Source organism: Danio aesculapii, chromosome 18 (genome assembly GCF_903798145.1).
Source record: "Danio aesculapii chromosome 18, fDanAes4.1, whole genome shotgun sequence".
NCBI classification, from domain to species: Eukaryota; Metazoa; Chordata; class Actinopteri; order Cypriniformes; family Danionidae; genus Danio; species Danio aesculapii.
In genome coordinates, this window is record NC_079452.1 from 20,471,561 (window position 1) to 20,494,714 (window position 23,154).

The window sequence follows — 23,154 nt, forward strand, 5'->3', positions numbered from 1 at the left end:
GAATAAGCTTTTCCACATCAGACGTTGACAGCAGTTTGGCAATATTTTTTAGATGTTAAACTAGTAGTGCAATACTTAGTTCAACCACTGGGTGTCAAACTTACATATTCCACTTTTAAATAAAAAATATTTGGGATGCACTTAATAACAATTAACCTTTGCCCTGCAGATACATGTTTTAGTACGTTGTTGTCATGTAAATGTGCCTTCAGTGAGTTTGAGTCTGTCTAGACATGAGCTGCTGAGAACACTTTCCACGAATAATGCTGGAATATCTTTATTTTCATTCCTGCTACATTCATATGGCTGCCTGTCTAAATATCCCAGCTCACTCACTACTGAACGTGATATGATTACAGTAACAGCTTTAAAGGCCCAGGACAAAGGAGAGAAAAAACAAGCCGTTTCTGAGAACTAACACTAGCTGTGTTTATTGTTCTTCGCTTCTGTCAAAAGGCATTCAGATGGAAGTGCGTCATCCGTCCATTCATGTGCTCTCAATTCTGACATCTGTTCAATTCCAAAAGCTGCTCGGACGCATAAAACAACAGCAATCAATAAGGTATGAGGTATAAAACTGTTCTGTTATTGAATATATGCTGTTTACATGTGGTAAATGATCAGAAAGTGCAAACACAGCGATGGTTGCCTTTAGATACAGTATGTTTCCTGTCTGGCTGAGGTGGCAATTTCCTGCTATTGTTCTGAAGAATTTGTGTGATCTTATGGGAATGTGGCGTCCTTTTCCTAATTCTGTTTAAGTCGGGATTTATTGAGGTTTACCTTAATCAACCAGGTAAATATACTCTTTTTTTTTTCTTATTGCATTTGTAGTTTATCATGTGTGTTCAAATGACATGCGTTACATAAACATCTAATTGCAAAGACACGCTTAGGCAACTTGTTGTGACACTTTTTATTGCAGGGCATGTTGCACATTTGACATTGTGTAATAATTGATTACAATACACTCTCAAAAAACGCAAGAACCTCAAGAACCTTTTTTTGGTTTGTCAAAAAACATTTAGTAATCAGTTCTTTAAAAAAACTAAAATAATATATATATATATATACAGGGATGTAGTGAACATTTTAAAAGTGTGGGGGACAGCTGAATGAGATCCAAAAATTTAACATTCATATAATTATTATTTACCTGTTTCTAAATGGTCTGTCTCAAAAAGTGAGGGGGACGTATCCCCCTGTCCCCCCCGGTTGCTACACCCCTGTATATATATATATATATATATATATATATATATATATATATATATATATATATATATATATATATACACATACACACACACACACACACATACAGTTGAAGTCAGAATTATTAGCCCCCCTTTGATTTTTTTTTTTTTTTCTTTTTCAAATATTTCCCAAATGATGTTTAACAGAGCAAGGAAATTTTCACAGTATGTCTGATAATATTTTTTCTTCTGGAGAAAGTCTTATTTGTTTTATTTCGGCTAGAATAAAAGCAGTTTTACATTTTTAAACACCATTTTAAGGTCAAAATTATTAGCCCTGTTAAGCTATTTTTTTTCCGATAGTCTACAAAACAAACCATCATTATACAGTAACTTGCCTAATTACCCTAACCTGCCTAGTTACCTTAATTAACCTTGTTAAGCCTTTAAATGTCACTTTAAGCAGTTGAAGAATATCTAGTCTAATATTATTTACTGTCATCATGACAAAGATAAAATAAATCAGTTATTAGAGATGAGTTATTAAAACTATTATGATTAGAAATGTGTTGAGAAAATCTGCTTTCTGTTAAACAGAAATTGGGGAACAAAATAAACAAGGGGGCTTATAATTCAGGTGGGCTAATAATTCTGACTTCAACTATATATTTAATAAATGTAAAGAACAGTTTAATAACCAAACCATTTTAAACTATACTTAGTCTCATAGTGTTATTTATTTCTTGCTATGTATTAGTAAAATATTCTTGGTTCTTTCAGCATTTTCCAAACGAACTGTGTTTTCCTTTAGCGTAAATATTCAAATTTCATTTCATTTTCCTTCAGCTTGGTCCCTTTATTTATCTGGGGTCCCCACAGCGGAATGAACCGCCAACTATTCCAGCATATGTTTTACGCAGCAGATACCCAATTCACCTATAGCACATGTGTTTGGACTGTGGGGAAAACTGGAGCACTGAACTATTCCTTTAGTTACTGTGGATGCCAAAAGTTACCAGTTTCCAACATTCTTCAGAATATCTTCTTTTGTTTAAAAAAAAAGTTTTACTCCAGTTTGGAGCCATTTGAGGGTGAATGAATTTGTATTTGGCTGTGAACTGTCCCTTTAATTTGAAACCCGCCTTCAATTCAGATAAATAATGAGAAAAAAATGAAATTCCAAAGTTTGAAAACCACGGTGAGTACATTTAATTTTGGGGTGAACTATAACTTTAACTACTGTGGATGTCAATGGCTACAAGTTTCTAACATTCTTCAAAATATCTTCTTTTGTGTTCAGCAGGAAAAAAAGGAAACTCAAAGATTTGAAGCCACTCGAGGGTGAGTAAATTTTATTTTTGGTGAACTATCCCTTTAACTACTGTGAATGTCAATGGTTACCAGTTTCCAACATTCTTCAGAATATCTTATTTTGTCTTAAAAAAATGAAAACACAAAGATTTGGAACCACTTAAAGGTGAATAAATATGTATTTTGGGTTGAACTGTTCCTTTAATAACGGATGTCAATGGTTACCAGTTTCCAACATTCTTCAAAATATTTCCTTTTGTGTTAAAAATAATAAACTCAAATGTTTGAAATCACTTGAGGGTGAATAAATGTGTATTTTGGGGTGAACTGTCCCTTTAACTACTAGATATAAATATTTCTCAGTTTTCAACATTCTTCAGAATATCTTCTTTTGTCTTAAAAAAATGAAACTCAAAGATTTGGAGCCACTTGAGGGTGAATAAACTTGTGTTTTGGTGTGAACTGTCCCTTTAATCTTTGAAATCAAGGTTTGAAATTTTACTTTAAGGTGAACTATCCCTTTTATTACTGTGGATGCCAATAGTTACCAATTTCCAACATTCTTCAAAATATCTTCTTTTGTGTGTGCGTTTTAAAATAAAGAACTGAAGATTTGATCCCAAATGAGTGTGAATAAACTTGTATTTTGGTGTGAACTGTCCCTTTAATTTGACACCCGCCTTCAGGTCAGATCAATGATCATTGTGGTTCCTCCTTGCTGATCTTCACACGTCACGGATCAGCAGTTTTCCGCACTGTAAACCTGCCGCTGTTACTTTGAAGGAGTTTTCGGGTGGAGGAAATTGAGTTAGTGAGGTGAACAGGGTCAAACCCAACAGGAAAGAGACGCTACGGGTGACGCGTGGATATGTGACACGATCCCAACTGTGCGCGTTCATCCTCGCCATAGGGTGTCTCTGGGAAGCATTTAAACATAAAAATAAATACACACATCGATCTATCAATTGACGGAGCTCTGAATAAAATCGCCAATTCATTTGTTAGAAAGGTGTTTTTAAAAGTAGCCTATTTGCAAACTATATTCGGACCTCCTCCTGCAAGCTTCACGCTTTCCCCCCATCTCTGCATGTCTTTTATGGTCTCGCGCTCGTTTCAGTCAGATTTGCCTTATTTCACGGTTCAGTGGATGCACTACATGGTGAGCTCGTGCTTTCTCATTGGTCAGCGGTCGAGAGCAAACTCTACACTTTCCCCATTCATACATCCCTCCTCTCCTCCTCACACGCCTCCTCAACATAACTCAAACTTATCCATCACAATCACTTTCTCATAGTCGGGATTAATTATTTAAAGACTGGAAGAAAGCTCGAATTTAAAGTTTGACAGACGAGACAGGTGAGCATGCGTGTTTGTGATTGATGCATTTTAATGCTGTTTTGGTGTATTGCTATCATGTTTGTTGCATGCATGCACGTGGAACTGTTTTACACTGGCGCATGCATGCTTTGAGCTCATTTTGCTATATGTCGCGTCTTTGCAATGTGTTGACAGTCTAGAAAGAGGTCGTTTGATGGATAACGCGCGCTCGCTAGGTAAGGCGCTTCAAAATGTAATACAATACGCTCTCGGTCCTCTTCGGAGGAGAGACGATGCACTTACTTAACAGTCCTGTTGAGCCTCCAGTCACTTAATTGGCCACAGATGCGGAATTCTATGCTCTTTTACCGTTTAGAAATTGGATGCATTTGGGAAAGTTTATGAGGCGAGCCCAGCTCTCGCCCGCAGGAGCCCGGGGTCTGACGCTGCGAATATAAATCGAGCGAATTATAAGACTCCTGATTTATTCATTACGGTCAGTGTGCGTTCAGGTATTGAAAATGGCTACATCTCATGACAGACAACCGACGAATGCTTTTGAGTTTCCATAATTAGCACGACCAGCATTCTAACTTCTCCGTTTATTATGTTATTCGATGATAGCATGTCGTTTTATTGTGTGTCATGATTAAATTGATTATTAAAAAGACATGCATCAGCGCACCAATCGATATATATATACGAAATTACACATTTTGAATCAATTTTAATTTAATTATTGATTAAGACGATCTTGTTGACACTGAAAAATCCAATAGAAATGCCATAATTTGTTGAAATAAGCAAGTGGTCGAAACAATTATACTTAATACACTAAAAATGTTTGTTTTTTTGTTTTGCTGCTTGTTTAAACATATTTAAAATGAGTTAAAATAACACAAGTCTTTACATTTTTTTGTAACATCTTAACTGTTTAATGTTCAATCCACTTAAATTTGTTAAATTAGCTTAATCGAATTGTGTTGGGACAACATGAATGAATGAACTTTGTGGAACTCTGCATTATTTACAGTGTGTATAATAATGCGTGAATGATAGCAATTAATTAGTAGGTGATAATTCCTGCACTGTAAAAAAAATATATGATCAATTATTCCTGACAGCATATGTTTTAGGTCATTGTAACTTATTAAACTAAGTTAATCATGTTCTAACTTAATTTTTTAAGTTACGCAAGCAGTTTTAAGTCAGTTTAACATAATATAAGTTCAATGTACTCATACAGTTGATTTGATTCAGCTTAAAAACTTGGGGCAACCAGCATGTTTTACAGTTTGAAAGTTTGCTAAAACGAAGGACGTCTTGTTTTTTTTTTTGTTTTTTTTTTTTTTTGGCTTTAAAATCTCCACCACTCAAATAAACAAAAAAACTGTTTAGTCTACATCAACATTTAACTCGCCATTCTTCCATTCCATCAGCCTGCTATTCTTGATAAATTACCATTTAATTGTGAGCCTGAATAAACTTTAATAGCGTTCCAGTTATCAGATTGCGCGCAGTTCACTAATAAAGATTTGACGTGTTTACGTTATTGCCGTGTTTTGATATGGCCATCAGTGTTTCTGAACTGCTGTGGAATGTTAAATAATTCTAGTGCCAGTCTGCTCTGTAATTGCAAGCCGAAGGAAAGGCAAAAGACACCGTCCCCGAGGTGCCCTTTCACCCGAGACTTTGTAAGCTACACTTATTAAAACGAAAAGTGTTTCAATATGTTGGCTGCTGCAGAACCTGAAGGGGGCTGGGCCTATATATTTCACAAAATTCTTATTGAGCCTTTAAACAAACACATTTGAAAACGAATGGACAACGAGAACATTTTATATTATATATTTAATATTATTACTTTATCATTTATATTTCTTATTATTATTACTAATGCCGCCTTTTCTGCAATCTTAGACACAAAAATGCTTAATGAAATGGATGCCTGTGTAGTTCATTTAAAAAAAAAAAATAAGCACATTTTGAGTCTCTGGGGGGATGAAAGGCATAGGCTACAATTCTTAAACGAATAAATGCAGCTCTGTGTAAAAGTCCTCCACTCATATAAGCTCATGAACCAGATCTGACCTCTCCATTTAGATGGCTGGATGTGGTTTTAACGGAGTGAAAAGCAAGGTGTTCTTTTAATTCACAATAACAGCTATATATTTCAAGGGATTTGAGCAGGAATACAGTGCATGCAGATATTTTCTTATTGATGAAACGAAAATAACATGCCAGGGTATAAATACATTTCTTAGAGTCTCAGATGCAAGCGGAAGCATGGCGTGGCCAAAAATAAGGGGAATTCACGGATGGGGAATTCGTTTCTGAATAAATGTGTGAGAGCTTAATGCATGATTATAATGGATTTTTTAATTTGCTCCTTATAATGTACTGAGTTTACCAGATAAACAATGCAGTCAAGTTAATAGTTTGAGCGCAAGACAATGACTTACACCGGCAATTGGAATTAATTCAGAATTGGGGGGAAATGTTCTGTTTTATTATTAATATTATTATTATTATTATTATTATTATTATTATTATTATTATTATTATTATAAATAATAATAGATATAATACATAGTTGTTGTTATTATTATTGACATTAATATTATTATCATCATCATTGTTATTTGTAGTAGTAGGCCTAATAGCCTAGCAGTAGCATAATAATAATAATAATAATAATAATAATAATAATAATAATAATAATGATAATAGGCTATTGTTATTATATAACCTAACTTTTTTGTTTTTCACTGGGCCAACTTTAATGACCTGTGGACTTGTGTTTTTTGAAGGGGCCGTGAAGTGAACGTCACACATTTCCGGACTCTCTGTCCAATGACAATGTTTCAGACCGTCCCTGACACTTCGTCTTACGTCAAGGTAAGACACCATCGTCACTACGAACAGGTAATGTCGGAGGAAACAGACTGGAATTCCTAAATTGCCCTTTTCCTCTTACAAGCTACGTTGATTACTGATGTAAATGGCTTGTATAAACGCGGTTTTCCGGATTCACATCTCGTCATATTTGAATTAACATGGATGATACGACATGAAGGGCGTTTAGTTTGACTTCTGAGCTAATTGGCTCGCAACACATCTGGGGAAGTGTGTACTGTCTAAAATTGGATCTATCCATTGAACAAAGTTGCAAGACATTCTGACCTTTACTAATGTTACTTATTCTGCATTATTGTATTTGACGTGCTGCGTTTTTTCCTCTCTCGGTATGCTCTTAAAGAATGTAAACATTGCAAATGGCAGACATCTGTTTTTGCATGAACAAAGTACTACCACCATGCATATGGAAATTTCCATATAGAGCATTTTCCACCATTCAAATTTCAGCTGTTTTGGGAACCTATTGAGATTGCAAATGTCTGATATATATATATATATATATATATATATATATATATATATATATATATATATATATATATATATATATATACCATTTTGAGGGATGTAAACAATAACAATGGTCCTGAAGTGTTTTCTCTTTTACATTTTTCATTTCCATAGCTTCTGAGAATTAAAAGGCCACACATTTTTAAATAATGTTATGATAGCTGTTTTAACATAGAGTTATGATTGAATTGCATCTTGTCACACTTATGAATTAGTTTGACAACAAACAGGAAATGTTCATGGGCCACTGATGTCACCACATTGAAATGGTCTATAATAATGACACTTAGGCTACTGAATTGCTAACCTGTACTCTTATGAATGCCATGCTGTATTATCACTGCTCTTGCTTTTAGACGCTGAAATAAGGTTGGCATATTTGGATGGTTATTTATGGCAGAGTGCCACAGCAATAACTTTAATGTATCAAAAGGCTTAGTGCACTGCGTACAGACAGAGCCATGAAAATGAAGTATTGTGCCTGCTAAAGTCATTCATTATATCTTTACAATCAGCATACTTTCCAGAGCCGAGTTGTTATGTTATGGAGACTTATTGCCCCCTGCATAAGGGAGCTTTTCATGCAGACGCTATAGTTTGTGTTCCTCCACAGAGGGGCTGCGTTTCACAGTCCCACGAACAGTCCTCGATTTGTTTCGAGACATTAGCAGCGCAGGAATGTTGAGGGAAAACCTTCTCTTTGAAATCCAGCTTTCTCTCCACATGGAGACTGAATAATAAATAGTGCACTGCATGGCAGTGGAGTTGAGCTAAACAATAAATCTGGGCAAAATAAAACGTTTCTGGTAGGATTATTATTATTGTTGTTAGTTTTGTGTTTGTTCTTAGTTTTATAGCCAACATGTCAGGTGTTTCTGAAGACAAATAACTCCACAGCCAAATCTAAATGTTTGTTTTGGTCATCTTTTGTAAATATTTAGCAAATAAGTTCCAGAAATGCTTCCACAAATATTCCCCTCCCCCCATTTTAATTCGCGCGCTGCAGATAAACGGCCATATTTGAGTGTAGTTGCTGGCGGGCAGAATTTGAGCGGGAAAGGGATTTACCTCAGCACGCCCTAAGAAAGTCCAGTTTCAGAGAAATATTCAGCTTCATTCAGGCGAAGCCATGGGTTAAGGTTTTTGTTTGGTTAAGGCCGGGCGAGACTGGGGCTTTCCAATAAAAATAAATCTCAAATTAATTATGGCCCCGAGCAGGAGGCCAGACAGTTTGGTGTTGTGTGCTGCAGTCTCTATTTTTCGTGTCATTCTCGGAGGAAATTTGGGGCTCGTGACGATCTGGAGCAACCTGAGAAGCTGGATGTCTATCAGCAGTCAGGAGAGCCTATAGCGGTTAATATATGCCGAATATCACTTGATCATAGATAGATAGATAGACTAAATAAGCTCTAAGGTCAGTTGGTATTATAATGGGGATTTTTTATAATATGTACATTCTAAAGATGTGCTATTTACACAGCAATAAATAATAAAAATGGTAAGCTTTAATAAGTAAAATGTTGTATATAGGCCTACTGTAGATAGATAGATAGATAGATAGATAGATAGATAGATAGATAGATAGATAGATAGATAGATAGATAGATAGATAGATAGATAGATAGATCTAAGGCCTAATATATATATATATATATATATATATATATATATATATATATATATATATATATATATATATATATATATATATATATATATATATAATAAAGGTATGCTATTTAAACAGCAATAAATAAAATGAAAGAGTATGTTTTATTGTTTTCTTGTAGACATACGTACGGAAATACAGATAGATAGATAGATAGATAGATAGATAGATAGATAGATAGATAGATAGATAGATAGATAGATAGATAGATAGATAGATCTACGTTGATATGTAAGGTCTATAGACATTATGTAATAACATGGTCGAAGGTCCGTTCACCACGTTGTTCCCACACCCGTTTTTTTTTTCTTATTTCTTTCTTTTCAAGTTGAGGAAGCCTCTGGTCTCACTTTGGGTTAGTCTTGCTCCAGCACTTCAGGGTTTTTCCAGTAGCGTTGGGCCACTGGCTTCCCACAGGTCGTGGTTGGGAGAAATGCCTGGCTGTCAAGCTCCAGCGTCGAGCCAGATGTTCTGTGGCTCACTACATAAACCAACATGCATCTGTTTATTGGCCTTCCAAAATGTTTGTTACCGCTGGACTCATAATGACCTGGGCAAGTGCCACGCGGGAGAAGAGGCTGATTTTTCTAGGTTTAATGATGCACTTCTCCAAGACGTTTGCTCCGTAAATAAAACTGCATTTATTTTGGACATGTTATCGTTACATCTTGAGAGTTGAAAACAGACTGTATCTGGAAGCAGCCGTGGTTTAGATAAGCGGATGATGTTGACAGCGAGATAAGACTGTTGGCGTACGTGGATATCCGATCTAACTGGACGCAATCTTTTATTAAAGCCACAACTACTAATGCAGTTCGCAAATTTGAATGAATCAATTGTGTTCACTGTTTATCTGATGTATAGTTCGGCTTCAAGCGAAGAGACGTCTCATTTATAATAATCGAAATGGAGACCATAAAACATAATTATACTGTCATTAGTGACCCTTCTCCGCCAGATCTCCGTCTCGTCATGCGCTCAGAGATAATGGTGTTTTAATTAAAAGAATGGTGGAGTCTAAGCGGCCCCTCTAGGGAAACATATGTTTCAGCTATCAAGTCCCACGCTATGTGAAAAAAATGATGTCCACCATTTCACTGAAACCCTAATACTACAAATGTCGCAAAGATAAAATCCAATATGGTGACCCAAGATCAAATCAGTCATAAGTAGCCTAATGACAAACTACATTTCAGTTGCATCACTTTTCTCCACTCAGGGGCTTGTATTCAAAATTAACGCAGAACACAGAAATGATAAATGTATGTCAATGTAGTTTATTTGAATGAAAGAAAAGTCGGGTTGTTTTGTGCACGAGAGAAAGAGGCCCTGAGTCGAAATGGTTAAACAAGGTGTCTCCGTTAATTACTGTGCAGGCCTCAGGCAGGAGAAGCCTTGACCCCTAGCAGGATCCAGATGTGGGGCTCTCGAGGGGGCCTCTCCCCCATCCAGACCCCCATGTCGCAAACAGCCAGCCGGCGCAGACTCAGTCTTGCTCCCCTAGGCATGGACCTCTCGGTCAGGGGGTCTCTGGATCCGGGGGTCTGGTCACGTTCTGGGCTGGCTGAGCGTCTAGAGCGTGCTCGGTAACCGAAATAGAGGGGGTGGAGATTTTGCATTTAGAGGTGGAATCTCACGCACTGTATATGCTGTATAAAAATAGTAGGCATTTAATGCATGCAAACTATATATTGACACTAAACACAACAAGTCGGAAATATTTCTAATTTTCCTTGAACGAAATGAGACATTTAATGCGCAGTAAAAGTACACACACAATATTCCTATTATTGTCCATGAAAAATGTGAGGCCATATGCTACTGATTTAAAGAAATGTTGAACAGCAAGCACTCAAGAGGTATCAGCCTCTCTATATGGTCCATACAGCACCAGGCTTTCTGCATTCATGTGCATTCGGAGGCGCGCACACGTGTGGAGCAGACAGACTCGACGCAGCGGGCTTTGCTTTTATTCATGGAAACCCATTCTATCCAAGTTCGGACAGACTCGTCACATTCTTCATTTCACCATATAGGTAGATCAAATCCAAGTTTTGGATATAATGGAACGACATTCATCATATTATGAGATTATTATTATTATACAGAGTACATTGGACATATTTGTATTCGATCGTTAAACAAATATAGCCTAAATTGTATTTTAGCGTTACTCTATAGTAAGCCAATATTAATCAGCATAATCTGTTATTTCAGACGTTGTATTATTGATTATTTCTAACACAGCTTTGATGCTTCAATGCAATGTTTCTACAAACCCGCCTTGTTTAATGTCGGAAAAAAAGCGCCGCGAATGTAAAGAGTTGGCAGGCATTCTGTAAATATTTCCAGGCAAAAACATGTACAAAGGAAAGAAACACCATTGTTTTGGTGTCTTATCTTCGCTGGACAAATATCCTGCTTTGGGTGCCGTAATGAAGGCAGGGCCAGTGACACACACACACACACACACATACACACACACGCATACACGGCTTCCTTCTCAAGCGCAGTGACTTCACTTCCCAAATTTAGAGGAAAAAAACCATCCGGCGAAACTGTCTCTGTCTCTCCGCCACATATCGGGGGCTGGAATTAATTCAGACGCGTGTCATGTTTGGAATATTGTCGGGCTCCACTGAAAATTGCGCAAAATGGACGGAACTATTAAGGTAAGAGTGGAGGAGACGGATCTTTCAGAGATGGACGGAGTTCGAGAGCGTAGACAGCCTGTATTTCGGGCTGTCTGAGGTTTTTCAGCCGCTCCGAGCTGTTCTTTTCCTCTTCTCCCTCTCTCTTTCTCTTCAAGTTTCCTTTTCCTTTTCGTCGAAACTTTGTTGAAAGTTGAAAACTATAGCGGAGGATACGCGCGTTCAGACACACGCTCGTAAAACTAACGGGCTAGACTCGCTGTTGTGATGGAGCAAAGAGTTGAGGAAAAATCCGCTTTGTTTTTAAGATGAAAACAGCGAATGTCTTCTTGTCGACGAGACTGCTTGCTTTGGGTTTTCAGGATATCGTGGCGCGCGCGTGTATGTGTGTGTGTGAACGCAGTGGTTTATATAAATCATAAAGCTTTAGGCTGGAGATGTGGCTGCGCAATTGGAGTGGCACCGTGCCGAGGTTTTCCAACCATTCATATAGTTCAAAAGCGGAGCCCACCCACAATAAAATATCACTCCACAGTCTTTGCCGCATTCTGATAACTCATAATAATTGCTATAAGCTAATCTTGAGTTTGCTGTGATAACGCAAATTAGTCTACTTAAGAAAAAACGCGGTCTGGTTAGAATAATTAGCTATGTGTGGTCCACACACAGTGCGTTTTCAATCTCCAAATTACTTTTTCATTTGTTTTAACATGTGCATAATTATTATATCCATGTCTGAAAACAAATCAGTAGCTATTTGAATTAAATATTGGTGAGCTTCAGATTTAAGGTATAATGATCTCTGATTAATTGTTGACTCCTGTCTGGAGGGGAGGGCTGCAAATGCAAACACTCCTTTTTTTGCGGTCATATAAGTGGTTTTGGGTGTGGTATATGTTTGGGGCCGTACACATCATGCTTGTGTTAGATTTTATCATGTTAAATTGGCTTTTTTTCGATAGCAATGGGGTGACCGAGGACAGAAAGTTGACCTTTTTTTGCATATTAAGGGCAAAAGATAACTGTTATGTAATATATAGCAATAGGAATTGAAATATCATGTCTGTTTTTAAATAATCTGTGTTGTCATTGCCAGATAAAATAGTTTATTATGCTCACAAAATTATGTTTGATGTTTGTTCAAACTACTTATTTATAATAAGTTGAAACAACAACAAAAATTAATGTTTTGGGGGGACAACTTAATTGTTCAATCCACTAAAATTAGTAAAAAAGTAAAAAGCTAATTTAATTCCTTCATGTTGTACCAAAACAAATCTATTGTTTGAAGCTCAACATTTTTTTACAGTGTATTATTATTATTATTATTGTTATAATAATAATAATAATAATAATAATAATAATAATAATAATTATTATTATTATTATTATTTATTATTATTATTATTATTATTATTATTATTATTATTATTATTTTAAAATGACAACCTTAAAATATACCTAATTGTAGCTATTATGGAAGTGAGTTCATGTAAATGCATAATCCTAAATCAACTCAACAGTTTAAATAAGATTTACAGAGGACAACCTTTAAAATGTCATTCAGTGTAGCAGTAAGTAAATACATTGATTAATAAATAACAATTAAACATTGATTCATTCATAATTAGAGTAATAAATGTTTGGGGACATTAAAGGTTCATAGTTTGGCCACAAAATATTCGTTTAATATCATTTGAAATATTAATAGTTTTTCCATTGCCACTATTTTTCAGAGTATTTGTCAGCAGGAAGTTTTTAATAATTAAATTAGTATAAAATTTAGTATTATAAGTATTTAAATGTCAAGTTTCTCTGTATAAAGATGGAATATTGCATTAGCACCATATTTTGATATTTTATTTTCACAAAAAGTTCTGAAATTTAAAACAAGTAGCCCTTTTCTTTGATTTAACAAATATAAAATGTAGTATGATCATATTATTTTTCATATTCATATATATCATATCATATCTCGATGATGATGAAATATTATATTATGACCCATATTTTGAAATATTATTGTCATAAGAATCTTTATAATTTGACACAAGCAGACTTTTTAATTTAATTATACATGCCTTCCTTCTATATACAATTTACTTAGTGACAGTATGGACACCAAACCATGAGATCTCATCTTTGACCCATAAACATACACTGTAAAACCCAACAGTCAACTTTATCAACTGAAATGAGTGTAGTTAACTCAAAATGTACTAAAAGTTAATTCTACTCAGAGTTTTGATTAATTAAATACCTCATTATTTCAACTTAAATGGAGTAAGTTCACAGTACTCATATAGATTAGTTTTTTAACTCAAATGTTTTGTTGAAATCGGTGTCCTTAAATGGTTTAAGTTGCCTTAACTTATTGGGTTTTACAGTACTCAAACTGCTTCATTTACTCAAATGGATTAAGTTCACAGTACTCATTAGGATTAGTTTTTGAACTTAAATGTTTTGTTGAAATCGGTTTCCTCAAATGGTTTAAGTTGCTTTAACTTATTGGGTTTTACACATACGCATCTACAGAATATAATAGTAACTTGCATGTTTTTTCCTTCCCAATTTGACACAGATACCTCACATGATTGACTTTTAACTGTACACTTTAGTCGACAATGAGGAGGGTGTCTCAATCCACGGGTATTTCCTGTTCCACACAATCTGGTTTCCTGTCAGGTTTCCTTTTCCTCCTGAAACAAAAGACAGGAATGCCCTCTGTATAAAATAGCACAGCGCTTTTAATGGTTCTCTGTACATCCCGACCTCATGACGCATCTTCTGCTGGACAGCCAATCACGGTCAAGTTGGCTTATGAAAACAGTTTTTTTGTCCCCTCGTTAAAAGCACAGTAACATAAATGCATTATTCATCATACAGCATATTGAGCAGTACAAAGATGAGCTCCTGACACACCTCACTGTAAAATCTCCACGCCAGCATAATCCTGCGGTTCTGGATGGCTTAAGCGAGCCATGCAGACACGGCCAATTTATAGCCATGTTGAAAATAGCAGCTTTGTGAGCATTTCGACCTCATTGTAACAAGAATCTGCGCTTACTGTAAAAAAATCCATAAATTAGCAACTTTTCATATATTGTGATTCATGTTTTTATTTTATTTTGAGTTTATTTCTGCTTTTGAATTGCATTATGGGATCTTGATCTATCTTCCAGCCACGTTTAACCTTGAAAAGTTTGAAAAAGAGACTTGTATGAACATTTATAATAGTTTACAGTGGGACTGCGCGATATACCGTTTTGAGCATCGAGATCACAATGTGTGCATCCGCAATAGTCACTTTATAGTGCTCAGCATATATATGTACACCCCTCACAAATCTATGTATAAAGTTAATATTTTTAATAGGAGAGCAATTCCAGCGTTATGGATGTGACATTTGCAATAAAAACTCAAAACATAAATTAGCAAGCATATGTTAACGTTAAATTGAAGCAACTGTTTATATTCTCCAAAACAACTAACTACAGAGTTCTGGGATCAGAAAAACATCAGTCTGTAAACATTTTCTATATATTAAATGAGGAAAATAAGCATGAGTTACGGATGTGACCGAATAAGTCTGCGAGTTTACAGTACACAACATACTTCTGTGAATTAAACTGTACAACCCTAAAGAAATAATGTTTATCAAAAGGAGAAGAGTTGCTATCTATAGAACACAAATCATTTTATTTTATTTGACATAGTGACCAAACTATGAACTTTTATAGTCATCAAATAATTATTGTTCAAATTATGGGATGTTGATCTCTGCTCTGATGAATTTTGATGTTGGAAATTCAACTCTACAGTTAAATAAAGTGACTTTTATTGATATTTTAGTCATTTGCAGTAATGTAAGAAATAATATATAGAGAAGTAAGAGTGTAAACTAACAGAAAATGCACTCACAGTTTATGTAGTAATATACAACACCAACATAGACAATATAGCACTTAAAACCAGGGCTGCACAATATTGTAAATATCTCATGGGGGAACAAATCATGCACAGAACGAAATAAACAAACTACAAGTACAGCTAAATACAATAGCTATTCATTGATTTCATAAACTACACAGCATCCTGATATTCACAGATTTAATTCAGGCAAACTTTAGCACACAACCATACATTACATAATCAAAAATTAAAATGTAACACCTTGCAAAATAGCATTTAAACTATATATATTTGAAAACAATTGATAAGTTTTCTATTGATTGGCATGATTTTGTAGGGTAACAAATCATGCACAGAACGTAATGAACAAATTATTTAGCAAGTATAGCTCAATGCAATAGAGCAAACATAAAAGTGTAATAAACAGTGCTTTATGACTTTCAGGCTAGTCAAATCGTAATCAGAAACAAAAACTGACACAATTTAATATAAAATAACACTGCAAAGACTTTAAATAGTTTAAATTATTCTCTATAAAAATTACAAATGGTAAAATTGCTTGTGTCTGAATGCTTTAAACACTCTGAGGGCTTAAAATGATCAACTTTTGCTCCATTATGGTTAAACTCTGCAGTAACTCAACAAATCTAATGTATTTCGAACTGTGTGACTATATAATCCCAATATAATACACAGTGCTCAGCATACTTTGTGAAATTGATGAATTTCAATTGGTGAAGTTTGTTCCTCGCCACTGTCGCCTCTGGCTTGCTTGGTTTAGGACTTGTGGAGCAGCACATTGATGGATTTGATCTTCAGTGTTTGGACTTTCAGCAGTGAAAATTAAACCACACTGAACTGAGCTAAACTGAACTTCAACTCTGAAAACTGGACTGACACAGTTTACATTTACTAGAACGTCTATGTTAGATACTACGCTACGCTAGAGAAATAAAGATGAACTGAATAATTGAGTTCACCCCATTTTGAAAATGAATATTTTTATCCATTTCTCAGTGTATTTTGGTGCATTTAAACAAAACAGATTTATTAAAGAGATATATTTATTAAATAATAATTTAATCACCAAACATATTTAGAAATTGAAAGAAAATACAATTAAATTCAAGCAAAATATTGCAAAAACAAATTACAGCCTAAAATTTTTTTTGAAATATAGCATATATATTTGGATGTACTAGTTTTTGGACCGTTATCGTAAGTTATTTTGTTAGTTTAGCTCCAGATTTGGCTTCAGAACTGACTATATAATATAGTCAGCACAAATATAATATTGTATGAGCAATTCCATGCAATTGTCAAACTTGCCTTGAAAAAAAATGTAGTTTTCACCAAAATAGAGAAACGGTTTCTACATTTTTTTGTGTAAGCCAGTATTTTACAGCACTTTAAAAAACGCTCAAAACGCTCTCTATCAGTCTTTTCAAACTATCTATTATATCTGATTTACCAAGTCACATCCAAAGCTTTTTGTCATTATAAATGCCAAATAAAGATGCTTTATTTTCACAAAAATCTTTAAAGCAAGTAGAATTGTTCTTTAATTCAACTAATATAAAATGTAGTACGATCACATATTATTTTTTATATTCACACACACACACACACACACACACACACACACACACACACACACACACCTATATATATATACATATTGTTGTCACAAAAATCCTTAACATTTGGCAAAAGTAGACTCTTTACTTTAAGATTTGTTGAGTTTAACCGTAATGGAGCAACAGTTGTTCATTTTAAGCCCTCAGAGTGTTTAAAGCATTCAGACAAAAGCAATTTTTCCATTTGTAATTTTTATAGAGAATAATTTAAACTATTTAAAGTCTTTGCAGTGTTATTTAATATTAAATTGTGTCAATTTTTGTACGTGATTACGATTTGACTAGCCTGAAAACCATAAAGCACTGTTTATTACACTTTTATGTTTGCTCTATTGCATTGAGCTATACTTGATATATAATTTGGGTAACACTTTACAATAAGGTTCCTTAGTTAATGCCTTTACTAACATGAACTAATCATGAACAACACTTGTACAGCATTTATTAATCATAATTGAACATTTACTAATGCATTATTAACATTCAAGACCATGCTTGTTAACATTAGTTAATGCACCGTGAGTTAACATGACCTACTGTAACTATGAACAACTGTATTTTCATTAACTAACGTTAACTAACATGAACAAATACTGTGGTAAATGTATTGTTCATTGTTTGTTCATGTTAGTAAATGCATTAATTAACATTAACTAATGAACCTTATTGTAAAGTGTGACCATAATTTGTATATTACGTTCTGTGCATGATTTGTTACCCTACAGAATCATGCCAATCAATAGAAAATGTATCAATTGTTTTCAAATATATATATATAGGTTAAATGCTATTTTGCAAGGTATTAAATTTTATATAATTTTTGATTATGCAATGTATGGTTGTATGCTAAATTTGCCTGAATTAAATCTGTGAATATCAGGATGCTGTGTAGTTTAAGAAATCAATGAAATCCTTACTAGATTAGAAATCATGCTGCTTTGTTTACTGCAGTAATCAAGGCAACACCATTATTTCTGCAGTTCTATAGGCACCAACCTGCTGAATTAGCTAGATTTAATAGACTTTTATTCAGCATATGAATAATGTTTTAGTTTTGGATTAGTATCTTACATTAATATTTAGTAAATATACTGTAAGTTAAAATCTCGCCAGTGTTTCCGAAACCTAAAGTGGTTTTAAGGTCTTAAAATGTATGGGAAAGGTCTTGAAAGGTATTGAATTTCATTGTTTGATTCCTGTATATAAACTGTTAAGGTGCTATATTGTCTGGGTTGGTGTTGTATGTTACGCTATAAACACCTTGTAATAAACTGCCAGTCCATTCTCTGTTATAATACACACTGATTTCTCTATATATTATTTCTTAAATTACTGCAAGCGATTAAAATGTCAATACAAGTCACTTTATTTAACTGTAGAGTTGAATTTCCAACATCAAAAGTCATCAGAGCAGAGATCAACATCCCATAATGCAACTCACAGCCGTAAATAAACAGAACACACTTAAAATGCAGAAACTGTTCGCTGACCGTTGCTTTGACAGAGATGGAGGAAAGTCACCCGTCTGTACGTATGTATACGAGCGTGAGTGTGGAATTAGATTTTCCTATTTTTGCAACCCTCTGTAATCTTGGGAAAGACTGCCTGCCAATCATGAATTATATGGTGGAGGCTGATATGTCTGCGTGTAAGTAACGTGTAACAGTCATAATAGCAGCTCTGGCCTTATCTGGCACCATGTAGGCATTCCTTAACTCTGCCATACTTATCGTGCCACAGGCCTGCTGCTGTGGGTCCAGCCGATACTGTCCAATTGACGACCACTGTCACCAAAAGCCTAAAGAGGGAAGCAGAATAGATGCAGTTGAGGGCAAAATGATTAGCCCGCCATACTTTTGTTCATATTTCTTAAGTGATGATTAGTGGAGCAAGGAAACTTTCACGGTATTTCCAATAGTATTTTTTCTTCTGGAGAGAGTCTTATTTGTTTGATTTTGGCTGGAATAAAAGCAGTTTTTAATTTTTTTTGTGGTCAATATTATTAGCCCCCATCAGCAAGATTTGTTTTTCAATATGCTACAAAACAAACTTGGTTAATTCGCACAAACACTATTCTGTGCACCTATTACTGATCAATTGACAAACCAACGATACAAAATAAAGAAAATAATTTCAGTTTTAGAAAATTTCAGTATTATTTTTGTTATTGTGTCGATTGATGTTTCTTCGTCCCGTTAATTATTTGCAAATAACTTGGAATTTTGCTCCAAAGCAACTGAAGAAAAACTGTAATAAAGCTTCAGTACATCATTACGATGCAGTGAGAAATTTGATGCATTTATTAGATTATCCACTGAGAAGTGATGTGACGCCCACAGCAGTTCCTCAGCATTATTTCTCAGTCTAATATCATACATTAAAAATTAATAATAATAATAATAATAATAATAATTATTATTATTATTATTATTATTATTATTATTATTATTATTATTATTATTATTATTATAAACATACAATGATAAATGCTAACAAAACACATCAAATAATAATAATAATAATAATAATAATAATAATAATAATTATTATTATTATTATTATTATTATTATTATAAACATACAATGATAAATGCTAACAAAACACATCAAATAATAATAATAATAATAATAATAATAATAATAATAATAATATAATAATAATAATAATAATAATAATAATAATATAATATAATAATAATAATAATAATAATAATAATAATAATAACAATAATTATTATTATTGTTATTATTATTATAAACATACAATAATAAATGCTAAAAACACATCAAATAATAATAATAATAATAATAATAATAATAATAATGATTATTATTATTATTATTATTATTATTATTATTATTATTATTATAAACATACAATGATAAATGCTAAAAACACATTAAATAATAATAATAATAATAATAATAATAATAATAATAATATAATAATAATAATAATAATAATAATAATATAATAATAATAATAATAATAATAATAATAACAATTATTATTATTATTGTTATTATTATTATAAACATACAATAATAAATGCTAAAAACACATCAAATAATAATAATAATAATAATAATGATTATTATTATTATTATTATTATTATTATTATTATTATTATTATTATTATTATAAACATACAATGATAAATGCTAAAAACACATTAAATAATAATAATAATAATAATAATAATAATAATAATAATACATCTAATAGTCAAATATTATAAACAAGAGCAGTCATTTCAACCACAATAGGATACGAGTTCACCAACCTGATTTCACCAAGTCAGATGTGTTGCTGGATAAACATCTATGTGATCCTGGAACAACATTCCAATTAGCCAATCAGAATTAAGGCATATGTTTACAGTTTAAGTTTAGGCTTATGGTTAGGTTAATGCACTTACATGATTGTTATCCTACTATTATTCCCCTGTGATTTTGGGAATAATTTAGAGTTATTGTTGGGTTTAGGATAAACGAAATTAGTTATTATAAATGAGCTATTAAAGCTATTCTGTTTATGAATGTGTCGAGCAAATCTCCTCTCTGTTACAAAGAAATTTGGGGAAATTAATATATAAAAGAACTCAAATTTAACAGGAGGGTAATAATTCTGACTTCAGCTGTAAATGCTGATGCAGTCTACCAAAGTAAAGCAGTAAAATGCATTATTAGAGTTCACTCTAAACAAAAATATAATAATAAGTGTGGCTTCATCCCAAAGTTGGATCAAATATGAACAATATTTATTTGGTTTTTAATCCAAAATTTGGGTTTGTCGATGCTTGATTTAAAATCAGTGGAAGGTCTCAAATATTTTGAAGTAGTAAATGACAGTAAAACATTTAATTGGCCTATCATCTTCCCATTATTAAGATATTGGCTGTCCATTAGTACGCTCAAAATATATTTTTGCTTCTTGTTTAAATTCATTCATTCATTTTCCTTTAACTTAGTCCCTTTATTTATCAGGGGTCGCCACAGCGGAATGAACCGCAAGCTATTCCAGCATATGTTTTAAACAGCGGAAGCCCTTCCAGCTGCAACCCATCACTGGGAAACACCCATACACACTCATTCACACACACACACACACTCATACACCATGGCCAATTTAGCTTATTCAATTCCCCTATAGCGCTTATTCAATTCCTCTGTTTGGACTGTGGGGGAAACCGGAGCACCCGGAGGAAACCCACGCCAATGCGGGGAGACAACACAATCTCACGGCAATTCGTAACTTTTTGCTTTAGTGGCTAATTCGTATGAATTCGTACGATCTAATTCGTACAATTTAGTACAATTTGCTCATCCCCTAATGACTGTTGGGTTTAGAGGTGGGGTTAGGTGCCACGCCTCCTTTTTAAAATCGTACAATTTCGTACAACTGAACTCGTACGAATTAGCCACTAAACTGACAAAACATGAAATACTTACGTTTTCTCGTGAGATCAGGCTGGGGGAGAACATGCAAACTCCACACAGAAATGCCAACTGACTCAAACCAGCGACCGTCTTTCTGTGAGGTGGCCACTGAGCCACTGTGTTGCCCTTGTTCAAACAACTTATATAAATGAGCTGAAACAACACAGTTCTTAAGTTGTTTTTCGAGACAACTCAACTGTTTTATGTTGAATCCACTTAAGTTAGTAAAAACAATGAAGTTAACTTATTCGATTTGTGTTAGGACAACATGTATTGTGTGGAAACAAGCGTTGTTTTATAGTGTATAATCTTATTCTATATCCCAAATCCTTCTTAAGACCTAAACCCAACTCATACCAAGCAGCTAATTGGTAGTTTATTGAGCAAAATATCTTAATGGTTTGTCAATAGCAAGAATTATACCTTAAAATAAACCATGAACCAATTTTTCTAACCAAACAACTAGGATTGTCTATGTTGGACACAAAACTGGATTAAAACAACCCAACAATTGGAATGCATACTTTCCACTCTAAAAAATGCTAGGTTATTCAACCCAAATTTGGGTAAAAAACTGTGAAGTTTTGGTTAAATCTGGGTTATACATTTTATTTAAAATAAAGGTTAGGAGTAAAATTAACTTGACATTTTTAAGACAACGGGTTTACTTTATGGTTGGGTTTCTTTAAATTTAACTTAAAATTGGACATTTATTTGAGTGTATGAAATGTATACTTTCATTTGTGGCTCAGTGGTTAGCACCGTGGCCTCACAGCAAGAAGGTCACTGGTTCGAGTACCAGCTGGGCCAGTTGACATTTCTGTGTGGAGTTTGCATGTTCTCCCGTGTTGTCGTGAGTCCAAACACATACGCTATAAGTAAATTGGGTAAACAAAATTGGCCGTAGTGTATGAGTGTGTGTGAATGAGTGTGTATGGGTGTTTCTCAGTACTGGGTTGGGGCTGGAAGGGCATCCGCTGTGTAAAACATATGCCGGAATAGTTGGCAGTTCATTCCGCTGTGGAAACCTTTAAAATAAAGACTAAGCCAAAAGAAAAAAAATGAATCAATTTTTGGGATCTTTCAGCTTCTGCCTGTCTGTCTTTGGATGGTTATTCTGTGCATTTATTGAGTGTAAAGTTCAGATGCTTCCGGCAGGGTTAAATCTACACTCTACAAAATAAAAAATTAGATCAAATATGGACAAACTCAACAGTTTGGTTAAAATATGAATTAAAAATCTCTTTTATTGGGGTTGTCCATGTTTTACTCTAATTTAGATTCAAACACAGCCAGTGAATGGTTAATGCTGATGAAGTCTTCCAGTGTGAACATTTTAAAGCAGAGAACAACAACATTTATAGTGAGGTGTTGCTGCAACTCAAGTTTGGATGAAACATGGACACATTTATTTCTGCTTTTTACCATTTTTAATACAACAATCAGGTTTGTTGGAGTTGATGGAGTGTCCCAATATCATGTTTGCACCTGACTGACCATTTTAAAGTAGTAAATTGCAGCATATAATGTGAAACACAACTGTTTTAAATCAAAATTTATAACCAAACAATTGAGGTTGTCCATGTTTGTC

General features: G+C 33.9%; 1 protein-coding gene across 3 annotated transcripts in view; it reads left to right on the top strand.

The window, feature by feature from the left end:
- Positions 1–3,750: 3,750 nt before the first annotated feature.
- The window catches only part of fli1 (Fli-1 proto-oncogene, ETS transcription factor), a 74,616-nt gene continuing 55,212 nt past the window's right edge, over positions 3,751–23,154 (top strand). Inside the window, exons 1-2 of one of the 3 annotated variants that reach the window (XM_056478235.1) lie at positions 3,751–3,863; positions 6,635–6,722. In XM_056478235.1, the coding sequence (XP_056334210.1) occupies positions 6,678–6,722 (45 nt within the window). In that variant the 5' untranslated portion in view covers positions 3,751–3,863; positions 6,635–6,677. Of the gene's footprint in view, positions 3,864–6,634; positions 6,723–10,860; positions 10,959–11,406; positions 11,595–23,154 lie in introns of those variants that run through there. The other 2 variants (XM_056478237.1, XM_056478236.1) reach the window with 2 other exon arrangements.